Raw genomic sequence first — 20,053 nt, 5'->3', positions numbered from 1 at the left:
AGATTCAGGAACTGAGGTGGACAGAGAGCACACCCTACAGTTTCAGGCCCTCCTTCAGATACGCCCAGAGCTGACGCACCCTCTGGGCTGAAGAGCTCTGGCCCTAGGAGGCCCAGAAGTGCTGGAATTCAGCTTGATTTTGTGAAGCCCTTGCTGGGGGCAGGAGATGGAGCTAGGATCTGCACTGAATTCTGGGAATTCTGAAATGAGTGAGACACAAGGAACATATACTCATCCCTAGGGGGAAAAAAGGATTGGGACATGGACAGGAAGAATCAGAGTCGTTCTGTATGGAGGGTTCTGGGGAGGATTTTTATAGGAGGTGGCACTGGAGCAGGTGCTTGTGATGGGAATTGATGGGGAAGAGCGCTTAGGCACAGGGAACAGCATAAGCAAAGGCTCAGAGGCAAGATTTGTCAGGTGTGTTTGTTTGTTTGTTGTTTATTTGAGATGGGGTCTCCCTATGCTGCCTAGGCTGGTCTCAAACTCCTAGGCTCAAGGGATTCTCCTGCCTTGGCCTCCCAAAGTGCTAGGATTATGGGCATAAGCCTAGGTGTGTTCAAGAGTCAATATGATATGAAAGGAAGACAGATCAGCAGAGCCCTAGGAGCAGGGCTTCCGACAAGTGGGGAGCCCCTGAGGAGGATTAAGTGGGCATGACATGGTCAAATTATCTCTGGCTGCTGAGTGGAGGGCAGATTGGAAATAATGAGACTGACAATAGTAGCCAAGATTTACTGAGGGCCAGGCTTGGTGCTCTGCATGTGTTAACGCATAAACATGGTCATTTCTGAGGAAGGCACTATTATGATGCCCATTTGACAGAAAATGTAAGTCCAGAGAGGTTAATGTACCCAGCCAACATTGCACAATTATGAAGTGGCAGAGCCAGGACTTGAATTCAGGCAGTCTGGCTCCATGCACTACCATACTAAAGGCAGGGGGCAGTGAGAATGAGGAGGGTGCTGCAGGAATCTGGTGAGAGAGAAAGAGAACCTGAATTAGGCCAGTATCCTCAAAGCTGGACAGAAGCAGATGAAACTTATATTTTTAAGAGATGAAATCCTCAGGAGTGGTGGCTGATTGGATGAGTGGATTGGAGAGAGGGAGGAGGCAAGGCTGACTGCCTGGTTTGTGGCCTGGATGCTGGGGTGGCTAGGGGTGCCATCTCTGGGCTTAGGAATGCAGGTTGGATCAGGGTGGATGGTAGCAGGAGAGGGTGACTTCAGACAGGGACATGCTGTGGCATGGAGGAAATTAACAGAAAGCAGTAAAGGTGGGTCCTAAGGCCAGGAGGGGAATAAGGGCTGGAGGTGGTGATTGTTGAGGCCATCAGCCACAAGGTGATTGCTGAAGCTATGATGGTGGCTGAGATCATGGGGTCCTCCACTGACACTCTTGGTATTTAGGAATGCCAAATGTCCTGCAATTACTGGAACTCTCCCAAACAATGCTATTATAATACGAATCCCCATCCCCCAATTGAGGGTGCCTGAATGAGAATGTATCACCTTAGGGAAGGCTGGTGTTTGAGAGCAGGGTGGAAGGAAAGGAACCACTGGAGACAGAAGGAGTGAGCCTCCAGGGAGGTGGGAGCAGAACCATGTTTTGGAGGAAAGAATTTCATCACAAAGCAAGTGGGCAGGGACTATCAGTTGCCACAAAGGTAAAGAAGGAGAATGAGGACAAGAATGTGGAGGGGAGGGATTTGTTTGCAGATGAGGCTGCATAGGTATGAAAGAAAGTACAGTATGGGGTGGTTTTGCTGTTGTAGTTTATGGGGTTACAAGTCTGCAGAGAAGCTATAGCAAGGAAGAGGACCTTTTCCCAACACCCTGATAATAGTTCTACTCACTGCAGCTGCCACGTAGAACTGGGTTGAGGTTCTAGACTGGGCCTGCTGCACTTCCACCTTCAGAGAGAGAGGAGGGTCCCTATTCTGAGGTTCTCATCTCCGAAGCAGGCACCCAGTTGGCACTCACTTGAAAAGAGGCCTGTGTTCCTTAGGCTTGGAGGAGTCTAGGCTGGGAAAAGCCTTGGCCCCATGCCTTCTTTTAAGTCTTCATGCTTCTGGCACTAGTCCTATTGCAAATGCTACATCTTGCTGCATTTAGTTCCTGGCACTGTCCCTAGGACCCTAGAGGCTGCCTGGGAGGAAGACAGGGTGGAGGTGGGGCTAGTCTTGGCTCTGATGTTGATGAGTTGTTGACCTTGAAGGGGCAATTCCCTTTTGTCTCTGAAATGGGCCAGTCATTTTGGCTTTGACTCTTTTTTTTTTTTTTTTTGAGACAGAGTCCCGCTCTGTCACCCAGGCTGGAGTGCAGTGGCCGGATCTCAGCTCACTGCAAGCTCTGCCTCCAGGGTTCACACCGTTCTCCTGCCTCAGCCTCCCAAGTAGCTGGGACTACAGGCACCCGCCACCATGCCCAGCTGATTTTTTGTATTTTTAGTAGAGACGGGGTTTCACCGTGTTAGCCAGGATTGTCTCGATCTCTTGACCTCCTGATCCGCCCGCCTCGGCCTCCCAAAGTGCTGGGATTACAGGCGTGAGCCACGGCGCCTGGCCTTTTTTTTTTTTTTGAGAAGGAGTCATGCTCTGTCGCCCAGGGTAGAGTGCAATGACATGATCTCGGCTCACTGCAACCTCTGCCTCTCGGTTTCAGGTGATTCTTCTGCCCCAGCCTCCCAAGTAGCTGGGATTACAGGCACCCGCCATCATGCCCAGTTAATTTTTGTATTGTTGTAGAGACAGGGTTTCACCATATTGGCCAGGCTGGTCTTGAACTAGGTGATCCGCCCGCCTCGGCCTCTTAAAGTGCTGGGATTACAGGCCTGAGCCACCGCGCCTGGCCTGCTTTGACTCTTTAGGGGTGTCATGAGGATCCCGCCCCTGGGTAGAGCAGGAAAGCCCAAGTACTACAGGGAAACCCACAGCTCATGCCCTGGGCTGGCCTGCAAGGTGCTCACTGAGACTGCCAAACCAGTGGTTAAAATATTGAGATCTGGCCGGGCGCGGTGGCTCACGCCTGTAATCCCAGCACTTTGGGAGGCCGAGGCATGTGGATCACGAGGTCAGAAGATCGAGGCCACGGTGAAACCCCGTCTCTACTAAAAATACAAAAAATTAGCTGGGTGCGGTAGTGGGCTCCTGTAGTCCCAGCTACTCGGGAGGCTGAGGCAGGAGAATGGTATGAATCTGGGAGACGGAGCTTGCAGTGAGCTGAGATCATGCCACTGCACTCCAGCCTGGGTGACAGAGCGAGACTCTGTCTCAAAAAAAAAAACAAAAAACCCTGAGATCTTCCCTTTCAGCTCTTAAAGAGCTGCTGTCCCAGGCCGCCCTAGCCAGGCCCCTCCCCTAAGAGTCATCCTCCACTTCCCCACCATCTGGCAACTAAAGCAAGGACACTACCATTCTTTTTTTCGAGTCAGGATCTCATTCTGTTGTCCAGGTTGGAGTCCAGTGGCACAATCATGGCTCACTGCAGCCTCAAACTCCTGGGCCCAAGCAACCCTCCTACCTCATCTCCCAAGTAGCTGAGACTACAGAAGCTACATGCGCCACCACACCTAGCTAATTTTTTGTAGAGATAGGGTTTTGCCATGTTGCCCAGGCTGATCTCGAACTCCTGGGCTCAAGGAATCCTCCCGCCTTTGCCTCTCAAGGTGCTGGGATTATAGACCCAGCCCCTTGCTTTACTTTTCTACGTGCCACAGACTCTCTTGTCAGTCTGCTAAAGCCTATGGACAATAAGAGGATTTTTGGAACATAAAATATATTGTTATCCTATTTATTTGTTTATTTACTTATTGGGACGGAGTCTCGCTCTGTCACCAGGCTGGACTACAGTGGCACAATCTTGGCTCACTGCAACCTCCTCCTCCCAGGTTGAAGTGATTCTCCTGCTTCAGCCCCTGGAGTAGCTGGGACTACAGGTGCACGCCACCACGCCCAGCTAATTTTTGTATTTTTAGTAGAGACGGGGTTTCACCATGTTGGCCAGGATGGCCTCAATCTCTTGACCTTGTGATCCTCCTGCCTCAGCCTCCCAAAGTGCTGGGATTACAGGCGTGAGCCACCGTGCCAGGCTTATCCTATTTATTTTATGTATTAAAAACTATATACAATTGGCCATGGGTTCCGCATCTGTGAATTCAGCCAACTGTGCATCAAAAATGTCTGTATTGAATATGTGTAGACCTTTGTCTTGTCGTTAGTCCTTAAATAATACAGTATAACAACGATTGACATAGCATTTACATTGTATTAGGTATTATAAGTAATCTAGAGATGATTTAGAGAATATGGGAGGATGTGTGTAGGTTATATGCAAATACTCCACCATTTTATATCAGGGACTTACTTGCACATTCATGGATTTTTGGAATTTGTGGGAGTTCCTGGAACCACTCTGAGATGACTGTGTGTGTGTGTGTGTGTGTGTGTGTGTGTATCTACAATCATGCACTAGATATCGATGTGTCTGTCATGACACGCTGCATATATGTCGGTGGTCACATAAGATTATAATACTGTATATATATATATATATGTTTTTTGAGACAGAGTCTTGCTCTGTCTCTCAGGCTGGAGTGCAGTGGTATGATCTTGGCTCACTGCAACCTCTGCCTCCTAGGTTCAAGAGATTCTCCTGTCTCAGCCTTCTGAGTAGCTGGGATTACAGGCGTGTGTCACCACACCCAGCTAATTTTTTGTATTTTTAGTAGAGATGGGGTTTCGCCATGTTGGTCAGGCTGGTCTCAAACTCCTGACCTCAAGTGATGCGCCTGCCTTGACCTCACAAAGTGTTGGGATTACAGGTGTGATCCACTGTGCCCAGCCAACACTGCATTTTTTACTGTACCTTTTCTATGTGTTGTAGAAACACACATAGGCATTGTGTTACAACTGGCTACAGTATTCAGCACACTCATATGCCATACAGGTTTTTAGCCTCGGAGCAATAGGCTATCCCATAGAGCCTAGGTTTGCAGCAGGCTCTACCATCTAGGTTTGTGGGAGTAAACTCTATGATGTTTGCACAATGACAAAATTGCCTAAGGACACATTTCTCAGAACGTATGTCTGTTGTTAAGCGACAGATTACTGTATGTGTGTGCATGTGTATGTATTTGTACATTTTTTGTACTATCTATAACACAATTACAAAATATCTGTGATTTCTAATGACAAAGTCACAGGTATTGCCAATGCTAGTGTGATTTGTTGCTGACATTCATAATGGAGGGAAATGCTAGATTTCAGGTAAGGATGAGAGAAAATGAAGATATAACTTTTTCATGCAAGTTCCTGGACCTGAGAATTCTAATCCATTTGAGATCTCTCACATTTAGAATCCCTGAGCAAAAGGATTAATTCCCTCCAAATAGCTGACTTGAAGACCCTGCATCCATTCAGAGAAGTTGTTGCTCACCCTGGCCAGGTGTGGTGGCTCATGCCTGTAATTCTAGCACTTAGGGAGGCCAGGGAGGGGGTGTTGCTTGAGCCTGGGAGTTTGAGACCAGCCTGGGCAACATAGTGAGACCCTACCTCTACAAAAACTACAAACGTTAGGTGGGTGCAGTGGCCCACGCCTGCAATCTCAGCACCTAACAGAGGCTGGGGTTGGAGGATCACTTGAACTCAGGAGTTCAAAACTAGCCTGGGTAACATGGCGAGACCCCATATCTACTTAGAAAAATAAAATTAAAAAGATGGTTGCTCATTCTAATAATGGTTAAATGCTTGGTGTGGGGTGGCCAGCAGGGGGCAGCATATGAGCGGGAGCGTGGGGCTCATTTCAGGGTGGAACGAAGGCCCAGTTAAAGTCTGAGGGCCTGGTTACACACACACACACACACACACACACACTCTCTCTCTCTCTCTCTCTCTCTCTCCACACACACACACACACACACACTCTCTCTCTCTCTCTCTCTCTCTCACACACACACACACACAAAACTAGACCCAAGTCCTACCTGCTTGCTACCTGTCTTCTTGCATTAGGGGCCAGTTCACACACAGGTGTGCTGAATGGGCCCACTGGACAGAGGTTTCACAGAGGGCCCCCCTGGAGGAGATGGCCTAGCCTGGGATATAAGGTAGGTTTGTCTGAGCTCCCAGAGTCTCAGGACCTGAGGCAAGCAAATGGGTCCCAGTAGGATTCTCCCAGGAAACATTTGCCCTGTGTTTGGGGGCCTGGGTGTCATCAAGACACAGGCCTAGGGTTGGACACAGCTGGCATGCAACATCACCTGAGGTCTTGGCAAAGAGCTTGCACCTGCTTCCTACACAGCCAGGGCCAGGCTGGGGCAGGTGGGCCTTCCTCTTTGGTGTACCCCCGGCCATGTCTTCCCTATTCCCTATCCTACCTCAGCCCTCCAGCCCTGCATTTAGCCTTCCAGCCTCTGCTGGAGAGGGTGCTGGGGTAGGTGGGGTTCTATTATGGGGTCTTTTGCAGACCTGTCCTCTCGGAGATAGGTGTTGACTGGTCCCCTGGGCCCGGCCCCAAGAAGAGCTTTGTTTTTTTTTTTTTTGAGACAGAGTCTCACTCTGTCACCCAAGCTGGAGTGCAGTGGCGCAATCTCAGCTCACTGCAACCTCCACCTCCAGGTTCAAGCAATTCTCCTGCCTCAGCTCCTGAGTAACTGAGATTAAAGGTGCCTACCACCACACTTGCCTAATTTTTGTATTTTTAGCAGAGGCGGGGTTTTACCATGTTGCCCAGGCTGGTCTCTAACTCCTGACATCAAGTGATCCACCCATCTTGGCCTCCCAAAGTGCTGGGATTACAGGCATGAGCCACTGTGTCTAGCTACCCAAGAAGAGCTTTCTTTTCTTTTTTTTCTTTTCTTTTCGTTTCTTTTCTTTTCTGTTCTGTTCTTTTTCTCTTTTCTTTTCTTTCCTTTCTTCTCTTTCTTTTTTTTGAGTCTCACTCTGTTGCCCAGGCTGGAGTGCAGTGGTGCAATCTCGGCTCACTGCAACCTCCGCCTTCCGGGTTCAAGTGATTCTCCTGCCTCGGCCTCCCTCCCTAGTACCTGGGATTATAGGTGCCCGCCACCACGCCCAGCTAATTTTTGTATTTTTAGTAGAGACGAGATTTCACCATGTTGCCCAGGCTGGTCTTAAACTCCTGACCTCAGGTAATCTGCCTGCCAGGGCCTCCCAAAGTGCTGGGATTACAGGCGGGAGCCACCACGCCCGGCCTTCATCCAAGAAGAGCTTTATAAGCAGAGGTCCCCCCTTGTGGCTTCTCTGGGACCTGGGGTTCATGTGTGTGCTTTTGGCTCCCACATCTGCCCCATCTCTTTTGAGACAGTGCTGCAGTGACACCAACCCCACCTGGAGGTGACACCTAGGGGGTGAGTCTGACGTGGGAGTGAGTGAACCCCTGACCCTCCGGAGACCACTCTGCAGAACCAGCAGTGCACACAGCACCAGGACATGCTCCACTTTGTCACCTGTGGAACTCAGGGCCTCAAGTCACTTGGCATCTCTTTCAGCCAGGAACAGATTGGAAACAGAAAGGCATAGCCTGGACAGGGCAGCGACTCCTTCTTGCGTAAGGAGATGGGGGTGCAAAGAGGGAGTGGGCAGACCTCAGAGGCAAGGGGTCTGGGGGAGGGCATCCCCTCCATTCTTCCGGCCAGGGCAGCCTCTTCCCTGCATCTCTTTGGAAGTTCTCCTGGGAAGAGACCCTGCCCACCTGCTCCTCAGCCTCCCCAGTGGGTCAAGAAGTCTTCCTAGATGCCTCACTCTTTGGATTAGAAACTTCCCAGTTCTGGGTGAGGGTGGGAGGGACGTCACAGGCCCAGGGCATCTGCCATCAGAGTGGCCTGGCCGTTTTGCTTAGGGAGAGGCGGCCAGAAATAAAGGCTTGGTAGTGAGACCAGAAAGCACTTGCTTTATTGTTCCAGGACAGGGGACAATGACAAGCCATTGAGGGATCCGCTTATGCCTCCTCTGAGCCTGGGGCCAACCTCTGGAAGTTCTTGTTACCCCCAGGCCCAGGGTGGGCTGAGGTTCCCCCTTGGCGGGGTCAGGTCATGGCAGGCACCTGGGCTACACCCCACAGCGCCACGGGTATCCTTTGTGCTTCCCGGGCACCCTAGGTCTGCCAAGCAGTCAAAGCGGGGGTGCTTTGCATAGGTGCTTCCCTGCAACCCTGTGCCAGGCTTTTTTCCTGAATACCAAGGTTGCCTGAGACAGTTGGAAGTAACTAACAGGTGCTCCTCAACTTATGATGGGGCCACATCCGTAGAAATCCATCATGAGTGGGAAACATTGTAAGTCAAAAGTGGTTTTTGACTTCCGGTGGTTTCCATTTACGATAGGTTTATCAGACATAACCCTATCCTAAGTGGAGGAACGTCCTGAATGTGTATTGCTTTTGCACCATCCTAAAGTTGAAAAAGTGTAAGTTGAACCTTCGCAAGTAGAGTTAAGCCGGGACCTAAACTATGTGAACTTTTCTTTCTGGAGGGGGAGTGAGATTGTGGTGACCTGGAGGTGGCCCTTCCTGCACCCGGGACTGGGGAAAAAGGACATATTCAAGTTTCCGAGGGCAAGGGCTTTTCCAAACACTGCTTCGGAATCGGGCTCAGTTTGGTCCCCGGGTAGATGTTGCCCCTCCTGTGTGTCACCCTGGGGGAAGCTGGACGTAGCAGGTACTAAGGATGGGTAGAGCCTGGCTGAGCGGGTGCTGCCAATTAGCAGCTCCTGGGGGAGTCCACAGACAACCCAGGGAGGAACTCTCTATCTCCTCCTTCTTGCTGGGCTGTTGGGACGAAGATGGGGGAATAAATACAGGGGGCTTCTGGGAAAGAAAATGATGAGGGGGCCAGGCCTGCAGAGCAAGTGGATGTCAGAATGGAGGTCTGGGGGAATCTTTGGCCTGGCACAGGGCCTGAGCTTTTGGTAAGCAAAGCCCTCAGCTCTCAGTTGCCCCAGAAACGAAGTCAGGCTCTCAGTGATGGAGTGCTGGTTCCTCTGGCTGTAAGGTATGTGGGTGGGTGTACATCTGAATAACTCTGTGTGTGTGTGTGTGTGTGTGTGTGTGTGCACGCATGAGGGCTTGAGTGTGGATGAGTATGAGCTAGGAACAGTGCATTTTCTTCTTGCCCAGACACTTGCTCTTTGGGGGCCCTGGGTGAGGAACTGGGCCACCACATGGCAGAAATGTGTGAGGAGCAGCACCCCCGGTGGTGTCCTCTGCACCCCCAGCTACCAGCTAACACGTATGTTGGCTTAGTGGCACAGGGGACAGGAGTATTTTCCTTCCTTGACCTTTAAGGTGAGCCTGATGTGGGCGGCCAGCCAGGACTTCCAGACCAGGCAAACGCTGGAGCTGATGATGCTGGGCACAGCTCATGCCAGAGCCATGGGCTTGGAGCTGGGGCTGAGGTACACAGAGGGGCCTGCAGAGGCCGGAGGGGGCGTAGGCTCCAGCTCCATAAAGGCAGAGTAGAGGGTGGTGAGGTGCAGGTCACCCAGTGCCCCGGAGCCCCCACTGCCTGGAGATGCCAAGTCACCTGCCCCACTGCCTGTCTCTGTCAGACAGGGCCCAGGGGGGAAGCCGTGGGGTGGTGGCTGGGGTGGCGGCATCGAAGATGATGTCGGGGATGAGGTCACCAGTACCAGGGGGTCGAGGGCCAAGCTGTCATCCTTCAACTGTTCCCACAAGTTTCCTAGTTGGGGGAGATGGGGAAGGAGAGAACAAGTGTCATTGGGAGGCACCGGAGGTGTCCTGTCTGGCCCCTCTTACCCGTCAGTTTTCACGTGCTGCAGAGAGCAGGGGTCAGGGTGACATGTGCTGGGAACAGACCCCAGCACTAGCTTTGTGACCCCAGGCAGTTGCTGAACCTCTCAGCCTCAGATTCCTCCTCCCATGTAGCCCAATCTGAAAGCCATTGATCTAGAAGACCTCTGTGGTTCTTTTTGGGGGTGGGCATTGCGGAGGGGTTGATGCCTGCTGGCAGCATGGATGCCAATGTTGTGCACTTGGGAGTGAACCCTGACTCCTGCCTAGTCTCCCACGGAAGGTAGATTTGCAGCCCAGCTCAAGGAGCTTCCGGCAGTGTACTCTGGACCTAATGGGATGGATGGGCATGGCTCCCTGGGTCTCCTCCACTGCAGGGCCCAGGGAATGGGAGCAGAGCCAGGATGCACACCTGAGTCCAAGGAGCAAACAGTGCTGCCACCTATGCCATGGACCCGCATCATGGCTGGCCAGGACTGGGGCTCCTGCAGTGGGTATCCAGGCTGCAAGCTCTGGAGAGAGAGGGCTTGACTAAACCCTGGGTTGGATTTGGCCACCTGGGTTCCAGTCCCAACTCTCCCTCTTTCTAGCTAAGTGACCTAGAGTAAATTCTCAAGCCTCTGTGTGCTTCCATGAAGCAGGTTTAATAATCCCTCCTATCCTCTAGGCCCAGATGAGAAAGCACTTAGAGAGCAGCCTTATGCCTAGCAGGGGCTCAAGTAAATGTTTTTCGTGTCCCACATATCTGTAGCTTCCTCTGAGGCTGATTGAGCCCTGCTCCCCACTTCTGGATCGGGCAGAAGATCTATGGGCACTTTTCTTTTTTTTTTTTTTTTGGTAGAGACGGGGTTTCACTGTGTTAGCCAGGATGGTCTCGATCTCCTGACCTCGTGATCCGCCCGTCTTGGCCTCCCAAAGTGCTGGGATTACAGGCTTGAGCCACCGCGCCCGGCCCTATGGGCACTTTTCTAATAATAGCTTCCCAAACCTGGGCTGTCTCCCCATCAGGTTGGGAGCTCTCTGAGGACAGGCTGCCTCCATCAGCTTGTGAATGTCCCCCACCCCTGTGCATACAGAGAGTCTGAGGCCTGGATTATCACCCTGTTCCAAACCTTCTGTGGCCAGTACCAGGGCCTGAGGTGCACTGGAATTTAGATGTGAATGGGTGGGCTTGGCCATCTGCAGAAATGGAGCAGCCAAGATGGAGTGGAATGGATAGAACCCTCCTCAAACTCCTATCTCCAAATCTCTCCAGGGCTTGCCCAGCTCTGAGGCCTTCCATTCCTCTAGGGTAGAGTCTCTCTCCTTCTGCTTTAGAAGATGAACTCTGATAAAATGCAAATGCATCTGAGAATGTTCAGACTACTGGTCACTCACAATCGAGTATGAATAGAACATGGAGCCCTTTGCAGTCTATCCAGAGCTGAGAGTGGTTTTTTGTTTGTTTGTTTCTGAGGCAGAATCTCACTCTGTCACCCAGGCTGGAGTGCAGTGGCGCGATCTCGGCTCACTGCAACCTCAGCCTCCTGGGTTCAAGTGATTCTCTACCCTCAGCCTTCCGAGTAGCTGGGATTACAGGTGCGTGCCACCGTGCCCGGCTAATTTTCGTATTTTAAAATGGAGACAGGGTTTTGCCATGTTGGCCAGGCTGGTCTCAAACGCCTGACCTCAGGTAATCTGCCCACCTCAGCCTCCCAGAGTGCTGGGATTCTAGGCATGAGCCACCATGCCCGGCCAAGAGTGGTTTGATGATGAGGTCAGTCGGACCATGTTTGGAGCACCCGGAGGAGGGAGACAGGGGCAAGGACATCCCTCTTTCCCTATTCTCTGGATGGCAGAGAGCAAGTAGGAAGCTCTTCCTGCCAGGTCCAGCCTCCTCTGCTTCAGTTGACCAGAAACCCAGCCACTTGCAGGCTGCAGCCTGGAGACTTGGAGAGGATGAGTCCTACTGCCAGGTGGCCCTCTCCAGTCCTGTACCACCTTCCCTTTCCCACCCCCAGCTCACCCTGGAAGTCGAAGTCAGTGAGTGAGGGATTGATGGCATCCAGGTCAGTGCCAAGGTCTCCATCTGGCAGCAGGGTGTCGTGCACAGTCCTGGCTGGGGAAGGCTCGGCCAGTAGCTTGGCACTGTGACTGGGTGGGGTGTGGGCAGGCAGAGGCGAGTCCTGGGGGGTGCCTGGTTGGGCCCGCAGCTCAAGGTGCCCGTCCGGCTGTGGGAACAATGGCTGCGGGGGTCCAGGAGGGGCCAGGCCTGGTGAGAGGTGCAAGTATGTCTGCCCATAGCAGGAGGGTGCATGCCCCACAAGTAGGTCCTGCAGGGGGTTCTTGCCAGGAATGGGGCCTGGAGCTGGGTGGAGTGAGTGCAGCGGCGGGGAGAGGCCAGCTGGGGGTGCCAGGGGCCGGATGGGGCCTGAGCCTGCCAGCCCAGGGGGTGGACAGCCCAGGATCGGGGAGCCCAGCTTTTCTCTCTTGTCTCCAATGAGGCTGTCCAGCTCTTCTGAAAGGCCCAAGAGAGAAAGAACACCATGAGACCTCCCTCCTCCACAGCCTTCCCCAGCCTGGAACCGTCACTCAGGGCCTTGCTTCATTCTCTGATTCTCTTTTTTTTTAGCTCATGGGTACCCTGGGCCCTTCCTTGAGTGGCCTGGCCAGCCTCACCTGGCTTGGCCATGCTTTTGCGCACAGCAATGGGATCTTTCCTCTTCCACTTCTGCAGCTCTTCTTGCATCTTGTCGATCTTGGCCGGATTGAGGGCCCACAGGCAGCCCTTGCGGGAGGAACTTCCCGATTTGTTCTCCACCTTCTCGAAGCACTTGTTGAGGGATAGGTTGTGCCGGACGGAATTCTTCCAGCCATCGGGCGCTGTCTGCCAGAGCAGAGCAAGACAAACATTCAGGCTGGGCTCAGGGAGCCAGAGCGGACTTCAGGTCTGGGTTCTAAAACACTCCTGTGCCTCCTCTGGGCACAGAGCTGCCGCCCACTCTGGGGCTTGTTGTCCTCCTCAGCACCCAGCTCTTGCTTGGTACCCTTCGGTGGTAGGGGAGGGATGAACAGGAACCCTGACCCCAAGTTACTTTCATCTCAAATCTGCCTTCATCCCACCCTCATCCCTGCCTGACCCCTCAGAGGACTGTCGAGATGATTCGGAAAGCCAGAGCTGGTAGGTGCTACAGAGGCCTTCTGGCCCACAACACCTCCCCCATCTGAAGCTCAGCCATCCCCAGTGGGTCTCCAGGCCTGTGCTTGGACCCCTCTGTGGAAGGGGGACTCAGTACTCTGAGGTCTTGTGGCTGGCTTTAGAGAGGGGAATTAGGGGAAGAATGCTCCTCTCCTGGGTATGCCTTATCCCCTCTGGGACTAACTTGGGAGAAAAGAAAGATGGGCGAGGTTTGTGAGTGTTTGGGTGTGTGTAGTATGTGCATTGCACATGTGTTTGTGTGTCTATGTGGGTTTGGTATGTGAAGGGCAGTGCGTATGAGCATGTGCATGCGTCCCTAAGTGTGTCTTCCTGGCATAAGCAACATTTCCTGGCTACGGGTCCATGAATTCCTCGAATGTGAGGATGGCCGTGTGTGAGAAAGTCTCTCTGGGTGTGACTGTGGGTAGCCATGATTGTATGATGTGTGGGTGTGAGTGTTTGCATGAGTGTGCCCGGGGGGCGTGTCCTGGTGGGGAGGCCAGCCCTCAGGCGGTGGGGGGATGCTCGTGCCAACAGAATAAACACCCATTAGGAGGCCTGGTCATGCCACCAGTGCAGTAATTGTGCCCAGGGAGGGTTGTAAAAACCATTAGGCTGACTCAGTTAGGTGAGAGGCGGTGGCGGGAGTGCCAGTGGGCCCCTGCCCGCCCACCTCCAACTCTCTTCCAGGCTCTGTGACAGCCCTGAGCTCAGCGGGGGCTGACTGTGGGTAGGGCACTCGCTCTGGCCAGTGGGGCTCCTTCGCCCTCATTACCTGATCCCTCCCCCCTTCAGCCCAAAGTTTCTGCTTAATGAGGGGCAGCCACTCCCTCCTCCCCAGCTCACTTGCCCCAGGGAGCAGCCAAGCTGAATCATGCCCAGCAGAACTGGGTCCTGATGCCAGCGTCACTCCAAGTGGCTGGCAGGACCTGGTGCAGCCTTTCTTGGGGGCAGCTGGCCTGGGGCAGGGAGCTGGTTGAGATGACCCCCAAGGCTCCCAGGTTCACCAGGGAGGATTCTTGAGCCACCAGACCAGCCAACTTGGGATTCACCTTCGACTCCCACCGTAGTCTCCACTAGGAGTTAAGGCCACGTTACCCCATGGGCAGAGTTAATGGGCACTGGGGCCTTTTATGGCCCCATAAATCTGTGACTTTGGGATGCCAGGGCAGCCCCCACCCCAGTCACTTCCTGTTTGGAAGAGGGATGGTCAGCACTAACAATTATGTCCAGTGGCTGGACACTTCTCCAGTCCCATGTCCCTGACTCATGGTGCTATGGGACGCCCGCAGCAGCTGCCTTGGGCATGAGTGCTGGCCACTCCAGGGTCCAGTCTATCCTCACCCAGAAAAATGATCTTCAAATGGGAAGTGAGAGATGGAAAGAGGTGGAGAATCTTTGAACTAAGGAATTTCCTTAGGTGGGTCGGAGGGGAACTGTCAGAGTCAGAAGGAATCTATGTGCCAACTAATCTGACTCATTTTACAGACTGGGAAACTGAGGTTCAGAGAAGAAAGGGCCTAGCCCTGGATCACACAGGGAGGCAGTGATAGAGCTCAGCCTCCAACTCTGTCCCCCAGCTAAGGGCCCTGCCCAGGTCACCCCATAGAACCTGTCTCACAATCTGGGACCCATCCCATCCTCACAGATGCTTTCTCTCTGAGATCAAATGTAAACTCAGGAGTGAGGGAGTGATGCAAGTGGCTAACAACAACAACTAGAACCGAAGGGAACAAAAAGCAGTTAGACCTCTTCACTCCTCAGCCCCATAAAACAGGGATTACACAGCTCCCAGGAAAAATAATTAAGCAAGGAAGATGAGATGTGGGGAGGGGCTGGGGGCCCGGCCAGGAGCTGGTGGGGAGGCAAGGCTGAGGGGACTGGGCTTTTCCCCTCTCTGTCTTGGCCCCTTGAAACCCTAGAAGACCCTCCAAAAGCTTTAGGGGTTAGGGCGAGTTCAGCCCCTGACCTGCTGGGGTATCGGGGGCTGCCCTGAATTCAGGCTTTGATGGCTTCTTGAATTCCAGGGACGACTCGCCTCCCTCCCTCTTTCCCTTCCAGAACCTCTGGTGGATCAACACACTTTTCCACTCCTGGCCAGACCACTCTGGCCATCTTGCCCACTCCCCATCTGACGGCAGCCCAGTGGGATAAACTTGTTTGAACATCAAGTCTCAAATTATCCCCAGGCAGGACCATAGATGGTGGGGGCAGGAACCACCCCCTGGCAGGTGGAGCTGAGTTCTGGATTACTTGGGTCTCAGCAACTGCCCACTGCCTGGGTGACAGATGAGATTTGTGTCTACTAGGGCTTGGAGAAGGCACTCTCCGGTCTCCCCCACACCTGCCCCAGGAGAAGGGGGTCTGTGCTGGAGGGTCTAGGGGGCATGCAGAGAGGGGTGTGCAAAGCCAAACAGCTTGATCCAGTAACTGATCGCATCTACTGTGTGACCTTGGGAGAATGGACCACCCTGTCTGATGTGTTTGTCCACCTTGGGAGAAGAGCTCCTGTCCTGCCTCTAGAGAGGGAGTTGGGTAAGGCTTCCAGAAGCCCCTTCTGTGAATGATAGAAATGAGATTCTGCCCAAGGGGTTGGGGGAGAGTCAGGTGAGCCAGCCTGGGACACTCAAAGACTGGGAAGCCCACACCCCACTTTCTGGCAGAACTGCAGCTGAGCCTGCCACCCACAGAGGCAGATCTAATCTCACCTTGGAAGGCAATGGCTTCTTCAGCCCTGATCTCCCAGCCACCGTGGCTGACCAGCTTCTCCAGCCCCACAGCGTCCCAGGGGTCGGGGTAGCAATAGTGTCTCATTTCTTCTCCAACTTTCTCTTCCCACTTGGGGTAGGTGGATGCTCCCTGAGGCCCATCGGTGCTAACATGTCCACCTTCCCCAGCAGAAGGTCTGACTCCAGCCTGCTGTGCAACCTTGGATGAGCCGCTTGGGCTCTCTGTTCCCCACATGGAGCCCCTTTTGTCTGTCCTTCTGAGGTGGAGACAAGGGAAAGCATGGCGGGGGTAAGCCCTCTCCTGGCTTTCATTCTAATTCTTCTCCCGCCTCCAGACTGAATCCTCCGGCTCAGAGAGTCCTGGCTTGTCCAGGACTTGGGGGTGATGGGATGGGGAGGAATCTTGGGCTCACCTTGAAGTAAGGAAAGTGCTCCGTCATAAAATTGTAGATCTCGCTGACGGGAAGGCTTCCAGTTTTACTGTTCTTAAGGGCCATGAAGATGAGGATGCTGAAGACAGAGAAAGCCCCTGAGAGTCTGAATCTCTGACTGGGTCCTGAGCCCATCCCGAGCCCCCCACCACTGGCGAGAGGCTCTATGGGGTTGGAGTGGAAAGGGGAGGGAATGAGAAGGTGTCCATTAAAGTGGACATGGAAGTCAGGAATTACAGATGCGTGAGGGTCTTGCGGAATCTGAGAAACCTAGGTGGCCATCCTGGCCTAGTTACTCTCTGGCTGTGTGACGTTGGGTGAATGCCTTACCCTCTCTGAGCCTCAGTTTCCTCAACTTTGAAGTGAAGAAAGTAATAGCTACCTCAGAGTTGTGAGGATGAAGGATGGTGCCTGTCACATAGAAGGCACTCATTAAACGGAAGCCGTCATTACTAGTCAGTCCTTAGCCAATTGCATGAATGTTGGAGAGTAGGGAGGGAACTAAGGTTTCTTGAGCCTCTGCAATGTACCAAGCATGGCACGTACATTCTCTTACTTAATCCTTCCGACAGCCTGAACTGCTGCCCCAAACCCTGACAAGTTTTTCCTTTTGATCTTATAAGTCTTATATTTTTATTTCTTTTTTATTACACTTTAAGTTCTGGGATACATGTACAGAACGTGCAGGTTTGTTACATAGGTATACCCGTGCCATGGTGGTTTGCTACACCCGTCAACCCGTCATCTACATTAGGTATTTCTCCTAACGTTGTCCCTCCCCTTGCCCCCCACCCCCAACCTGACATTTTTTTTTTAACAGGAATAAATAGAATACATAGAGGCTCAGAGAGATTAAGTAACTTCGCTGAGGTTTCACACTAGTCAGTCCCAGAGCTGGTCTTGAACTCATTTCTGCTGGACTCCAAGGCCTGCATGTGTGTCTTTCAGTGAATGACCCTGCCTTTCACAAAGCCCTTCTCTGCACTCCTGGCTGATGTTTAAGTTCCTCTCCCTTCCCCTCAGCTCACACTAGCTGATGACCCGATCCCATGTACGGCCTGACACGTATTTGGTCAAGTGTCACTGTTGGTTGGAATGGATGAAAGGACAGATGGAAGGGTCTCCCAGACAGGCTGGGTCTGCTGACACTTAAGAGGCCAGCCCCAGAGAAGTCCCACCAGGTCTGGCAGATGGTGGATAGCTGAGTCACATCTGCAGGCCTCACCCTTATTTCCTTCCAGTAGAGCTTTGAGTAGGGGGCTTCCCTCTGTTTCTGGGGAGGGACAGGGAAGGCAGCAAGCATCCCCCCTAAATTATCAGATCCAGGCCCTGGGCTCTAGGAAGTGAGACCTTGGCAGGCTCACCCCAGGGCACCAGCATCTGCTGAGTCAAGTCACAGACATGACTCCTCAGGCTTAGACAAAGGATCAGAGGTGATCCAGTCTATGCCCCTGCCTCCATGCAGGAACCCTCTCTCCAGCATCTTCTGGAAGCCCACTGGTATGATTTCCACCCACTGCCATTACTGGTAGGCCCAGAGGATTCCATGCCTCAGTGTTCCCAAGGACCCTCTCACTCCCCTGCTCCTGCCACCCCTGGAATGTGAGAAATGTACCTGTAGGAATAGATGGGTTTTGGGAAGAGAGGCTGGTGCCCATCGGTGCTGGCCTGGGGTGCCATTCGCTGGTACGGATAGTGTGAGGAGCCCAGGTAGGGTACGGGGTAGCTGCCGCCACCTGGCGAGTACTGAGGAGGTCAAAAGGGGCAGAGTGATTGCCATGGTACCCAACCTTTCCCAGGAGGGCCCCCTCCCCCATTTATATACATCCAGAGAAGGAGATCAGGCCAGATTCTTCCCTCCTGAGTCATGGGCCCCATCACCCCCAGTGCAGAGCTCTCTGAGGGGCTGTGAGGAGATCCACACCCTGTAATTCAGGATCTCAGAGGTCTTTTTTTTTTTTTTTTTTGAGGCGGAGTCTCGCTCTGTCGCCTGGACTGGAGTACAGTGGCCAGATCTCAGCTCACTGCAAGCTCCGCCTCTCGGGTTCCCGCCATTCTCCTGCCTCAGCCTCCTGAGTAGCTGGGACTACAGGCGCCCGCCACCTCGCCCGGCTAGTTTTTGTATTTTTAGTAGAGACGGGGTTTCACCGTGTTAGCCAGGATGGTCTCGATCTCCTGACCTCGTGATCCGCCCGTCTCGGCCTCCCAAAGTGCTGGGATACAGGCTTGAGCCACCGCGCCGGCCTCTCAGAGGTCTTTTTTTTTTTTTTTTTTTTTTTTTTGAGGCGAAGTCTCGCTCTGTCGCCTGGACTGGAGTGCAGTGGCCAGATCTCAGCTCACTGCAAGCTCCGCCTCCCGGGTTTACGCCATTCTCCTGCCTCAGCCTTCCGAGTAGCTGGGACTACAGGCGCCCGCCACCTCGCCCGGCTAGTTTTTGTATTTTTAGTAGAGACGGGGTTTCAGCGTATTAGCCAGGATGGTCTCGATCTCCTGACCTCGTGATCCGCCCGTCTCGGCCTCCCAAAGTGCTGGGATTACAGGCTTGAGCCACCGCGCCCGGCCCTCTCAGAGGTCTTAAAGCCCCCTTCCTCCAGCTCCTTCCTCTCAGCCCTTTAGATGCTCTGGTTGCCATGGTGACGGGACCCTGCAGGGAGAGTATGAAGTGAAGTCCTCGGCCCCTGCACCCTTCCAGGAAGGTGCTCCCGGTGCCCGTGTATCTCCTGGAGCAACTGGGCCGGAAGTGGGATGTCCAGCCTGGGTGTTTGCTGGGCACTGCCACGTTTTATGAGTTTCAGTGGCTCTTTGAAAGGGCTGGTCATGGTGGTGGGCAGGTGGGGGTAGGAGGTGGTTTTACAGCAAAGGGAGTGGCTGCGGTGCCACGGATGGTGTTTTATGGGGGATGGTGGTAGGAGACTCTGACTCCCCCAGCTGCTCCAGGCTGAAGAGCTCTTTCCAGGTCACCCAAGAGACATTTAGTGCCTGAGTCACCCTCTGTCCAGGCTCCATAAAGCCCTGGGTGCGGCCATCTTGTTGAGAGGGGGTGCAGACTGCAGAGGGCATCAAAGCGGGGCCAGGCATGGTGAGGTCATTGAAGGTCTGGTGGCCCCTTAGTTCTTCTGTGGTTCAATCTCTGTCCCTGCCTCAGGGACATTCTCTACCCGGGGTCAGACCATGAGCCTCAGGATAACTTTGGCCGTTCCGCCCGGGCCCCTCACAGCAGAGAGGATGTCCTCTCGTGCCTTCTCTTTGCTCCTCTCTATCTCTTTCTTTCACCTGCAAAGCTGAGTCTGACCCAACCCCTCTCCCTTGCCTTCCTCCCTGGCTTGGCTGAGATCAGGGCCAGTGCCAGAGAGCCGGGTGTAGAACCTGCTCCACAGGCAGGGCCTGTCTCAGTGGCAGGCTGCAGGTGGATGGAGCTGGGCGCTGGGCAGCCACTTGCTCTGTCTTGCCTGGTGACTCCTGGGAGCTGCCTGACTGCTCTGGGGCTCTTTTCTTTCTCCTTTAAAACTCCTCCATCCCATGCCAGTGTGGGGCAATTACTTGGCATCCTGTACACTTGGGAGGAGCCGAAGCTGGGAAAGGAGGAAAGGCTGAAGATGATGGGGACTTGGAGTCCTCTGGGTGGGAAGGTCCCCTAAGCCCACACTGGGTGCCCACGCTCTCTAGGCTAATAGAAGTTGGAGACCAAGGTCACATAGCAAGATGGTGGCTGACTATACAGAAGCCCTTGTTCCTCACCCTGCTCAGCCTGTGGTTCACACCACACCCTCCTCTTCTCTTTGCCCCTCTCCCTGTCTGGGGCAGCTCTCCTCCTTCCCCTGTTTCTGGCTCACATCACAGCCCTGCCTCCATCTCAGCCCCACACTCTTATCTGAGGCCTCTCAGGCCTTGCCAGGGACTCAGACGAGCCCACCCCTGGAGGGGGGCAATTGCCTCTCTTCCCACTAACTACTC

At 53.4% G+C, this 20,053-nt stretch overlaps 1 protein-coding gene across 8 annotated transcripts in view; it reads right to left on the bottom strand.

Annotated features, from left to right (window-relative positions):
* Positions 1 to 7,886: 7,886 nt before the first annotated feature.
* The window catches only part of FOXN1 (forkhead box N1), a 32,570-nt gene continuing 20,403 nt past the window's right edge, over positions 7,887 to 20,053 (bottom strand). For all 8 annotated transcript variants that reach the window (XM_033184390.1, XM_033184391.1, XM_033184389.1 and 5 more), the window contains exons 5-9: positions 17,715 to 17,845; positions 16,082 to 16,178; positions 12,420 to 12,627; positions 11,767 to 12,258; positions 7,887 to 9,690 (exon numbers count right to left, since the gene is read on the bottom strand). In XM_033184390.1, coding sequence (XP_033040281.1) covers positions 9,371 to 9,690; positions 11,767 to 12,258; positions 12,420 to 12,627; positions 16,082 to 16,178; positions 17,715 to 17,845 — 1,248 coding nt within the window. In that variant the 3' untranslated portion in view covers positions 7,887 to 9,370. The remainder of the gene's footprint in view (positions 9,691 to 11,766; positions 12,259 to 12,419; positions 12,628 to 16,081; positions 16,179 to 17,714; positions 17,846 to 20,053) is intronic.

The sequence above is a fragment of the Trachypithecus francoisi genome, unplaced genomic scaffold (genome assembly GCF_009764315.1).
Source record: "Trachypithecus francoisi isolate TF-2019V2 unplaced genomic scaffold, Tfra_2.0 Lachesis_group20, whole genome shotgun sequence".
Lineage (NCBI taxonomy): Eukaryota > Metazoa > Chordata > Mammalia > Primates > Cercopithecidae > Trachypithecus > Trachypithecus francoisi.
Note: the sequence above shows the minus strand (reverse complement) of the source record. Positions and strands in the feature narration are given on the sequence as shown.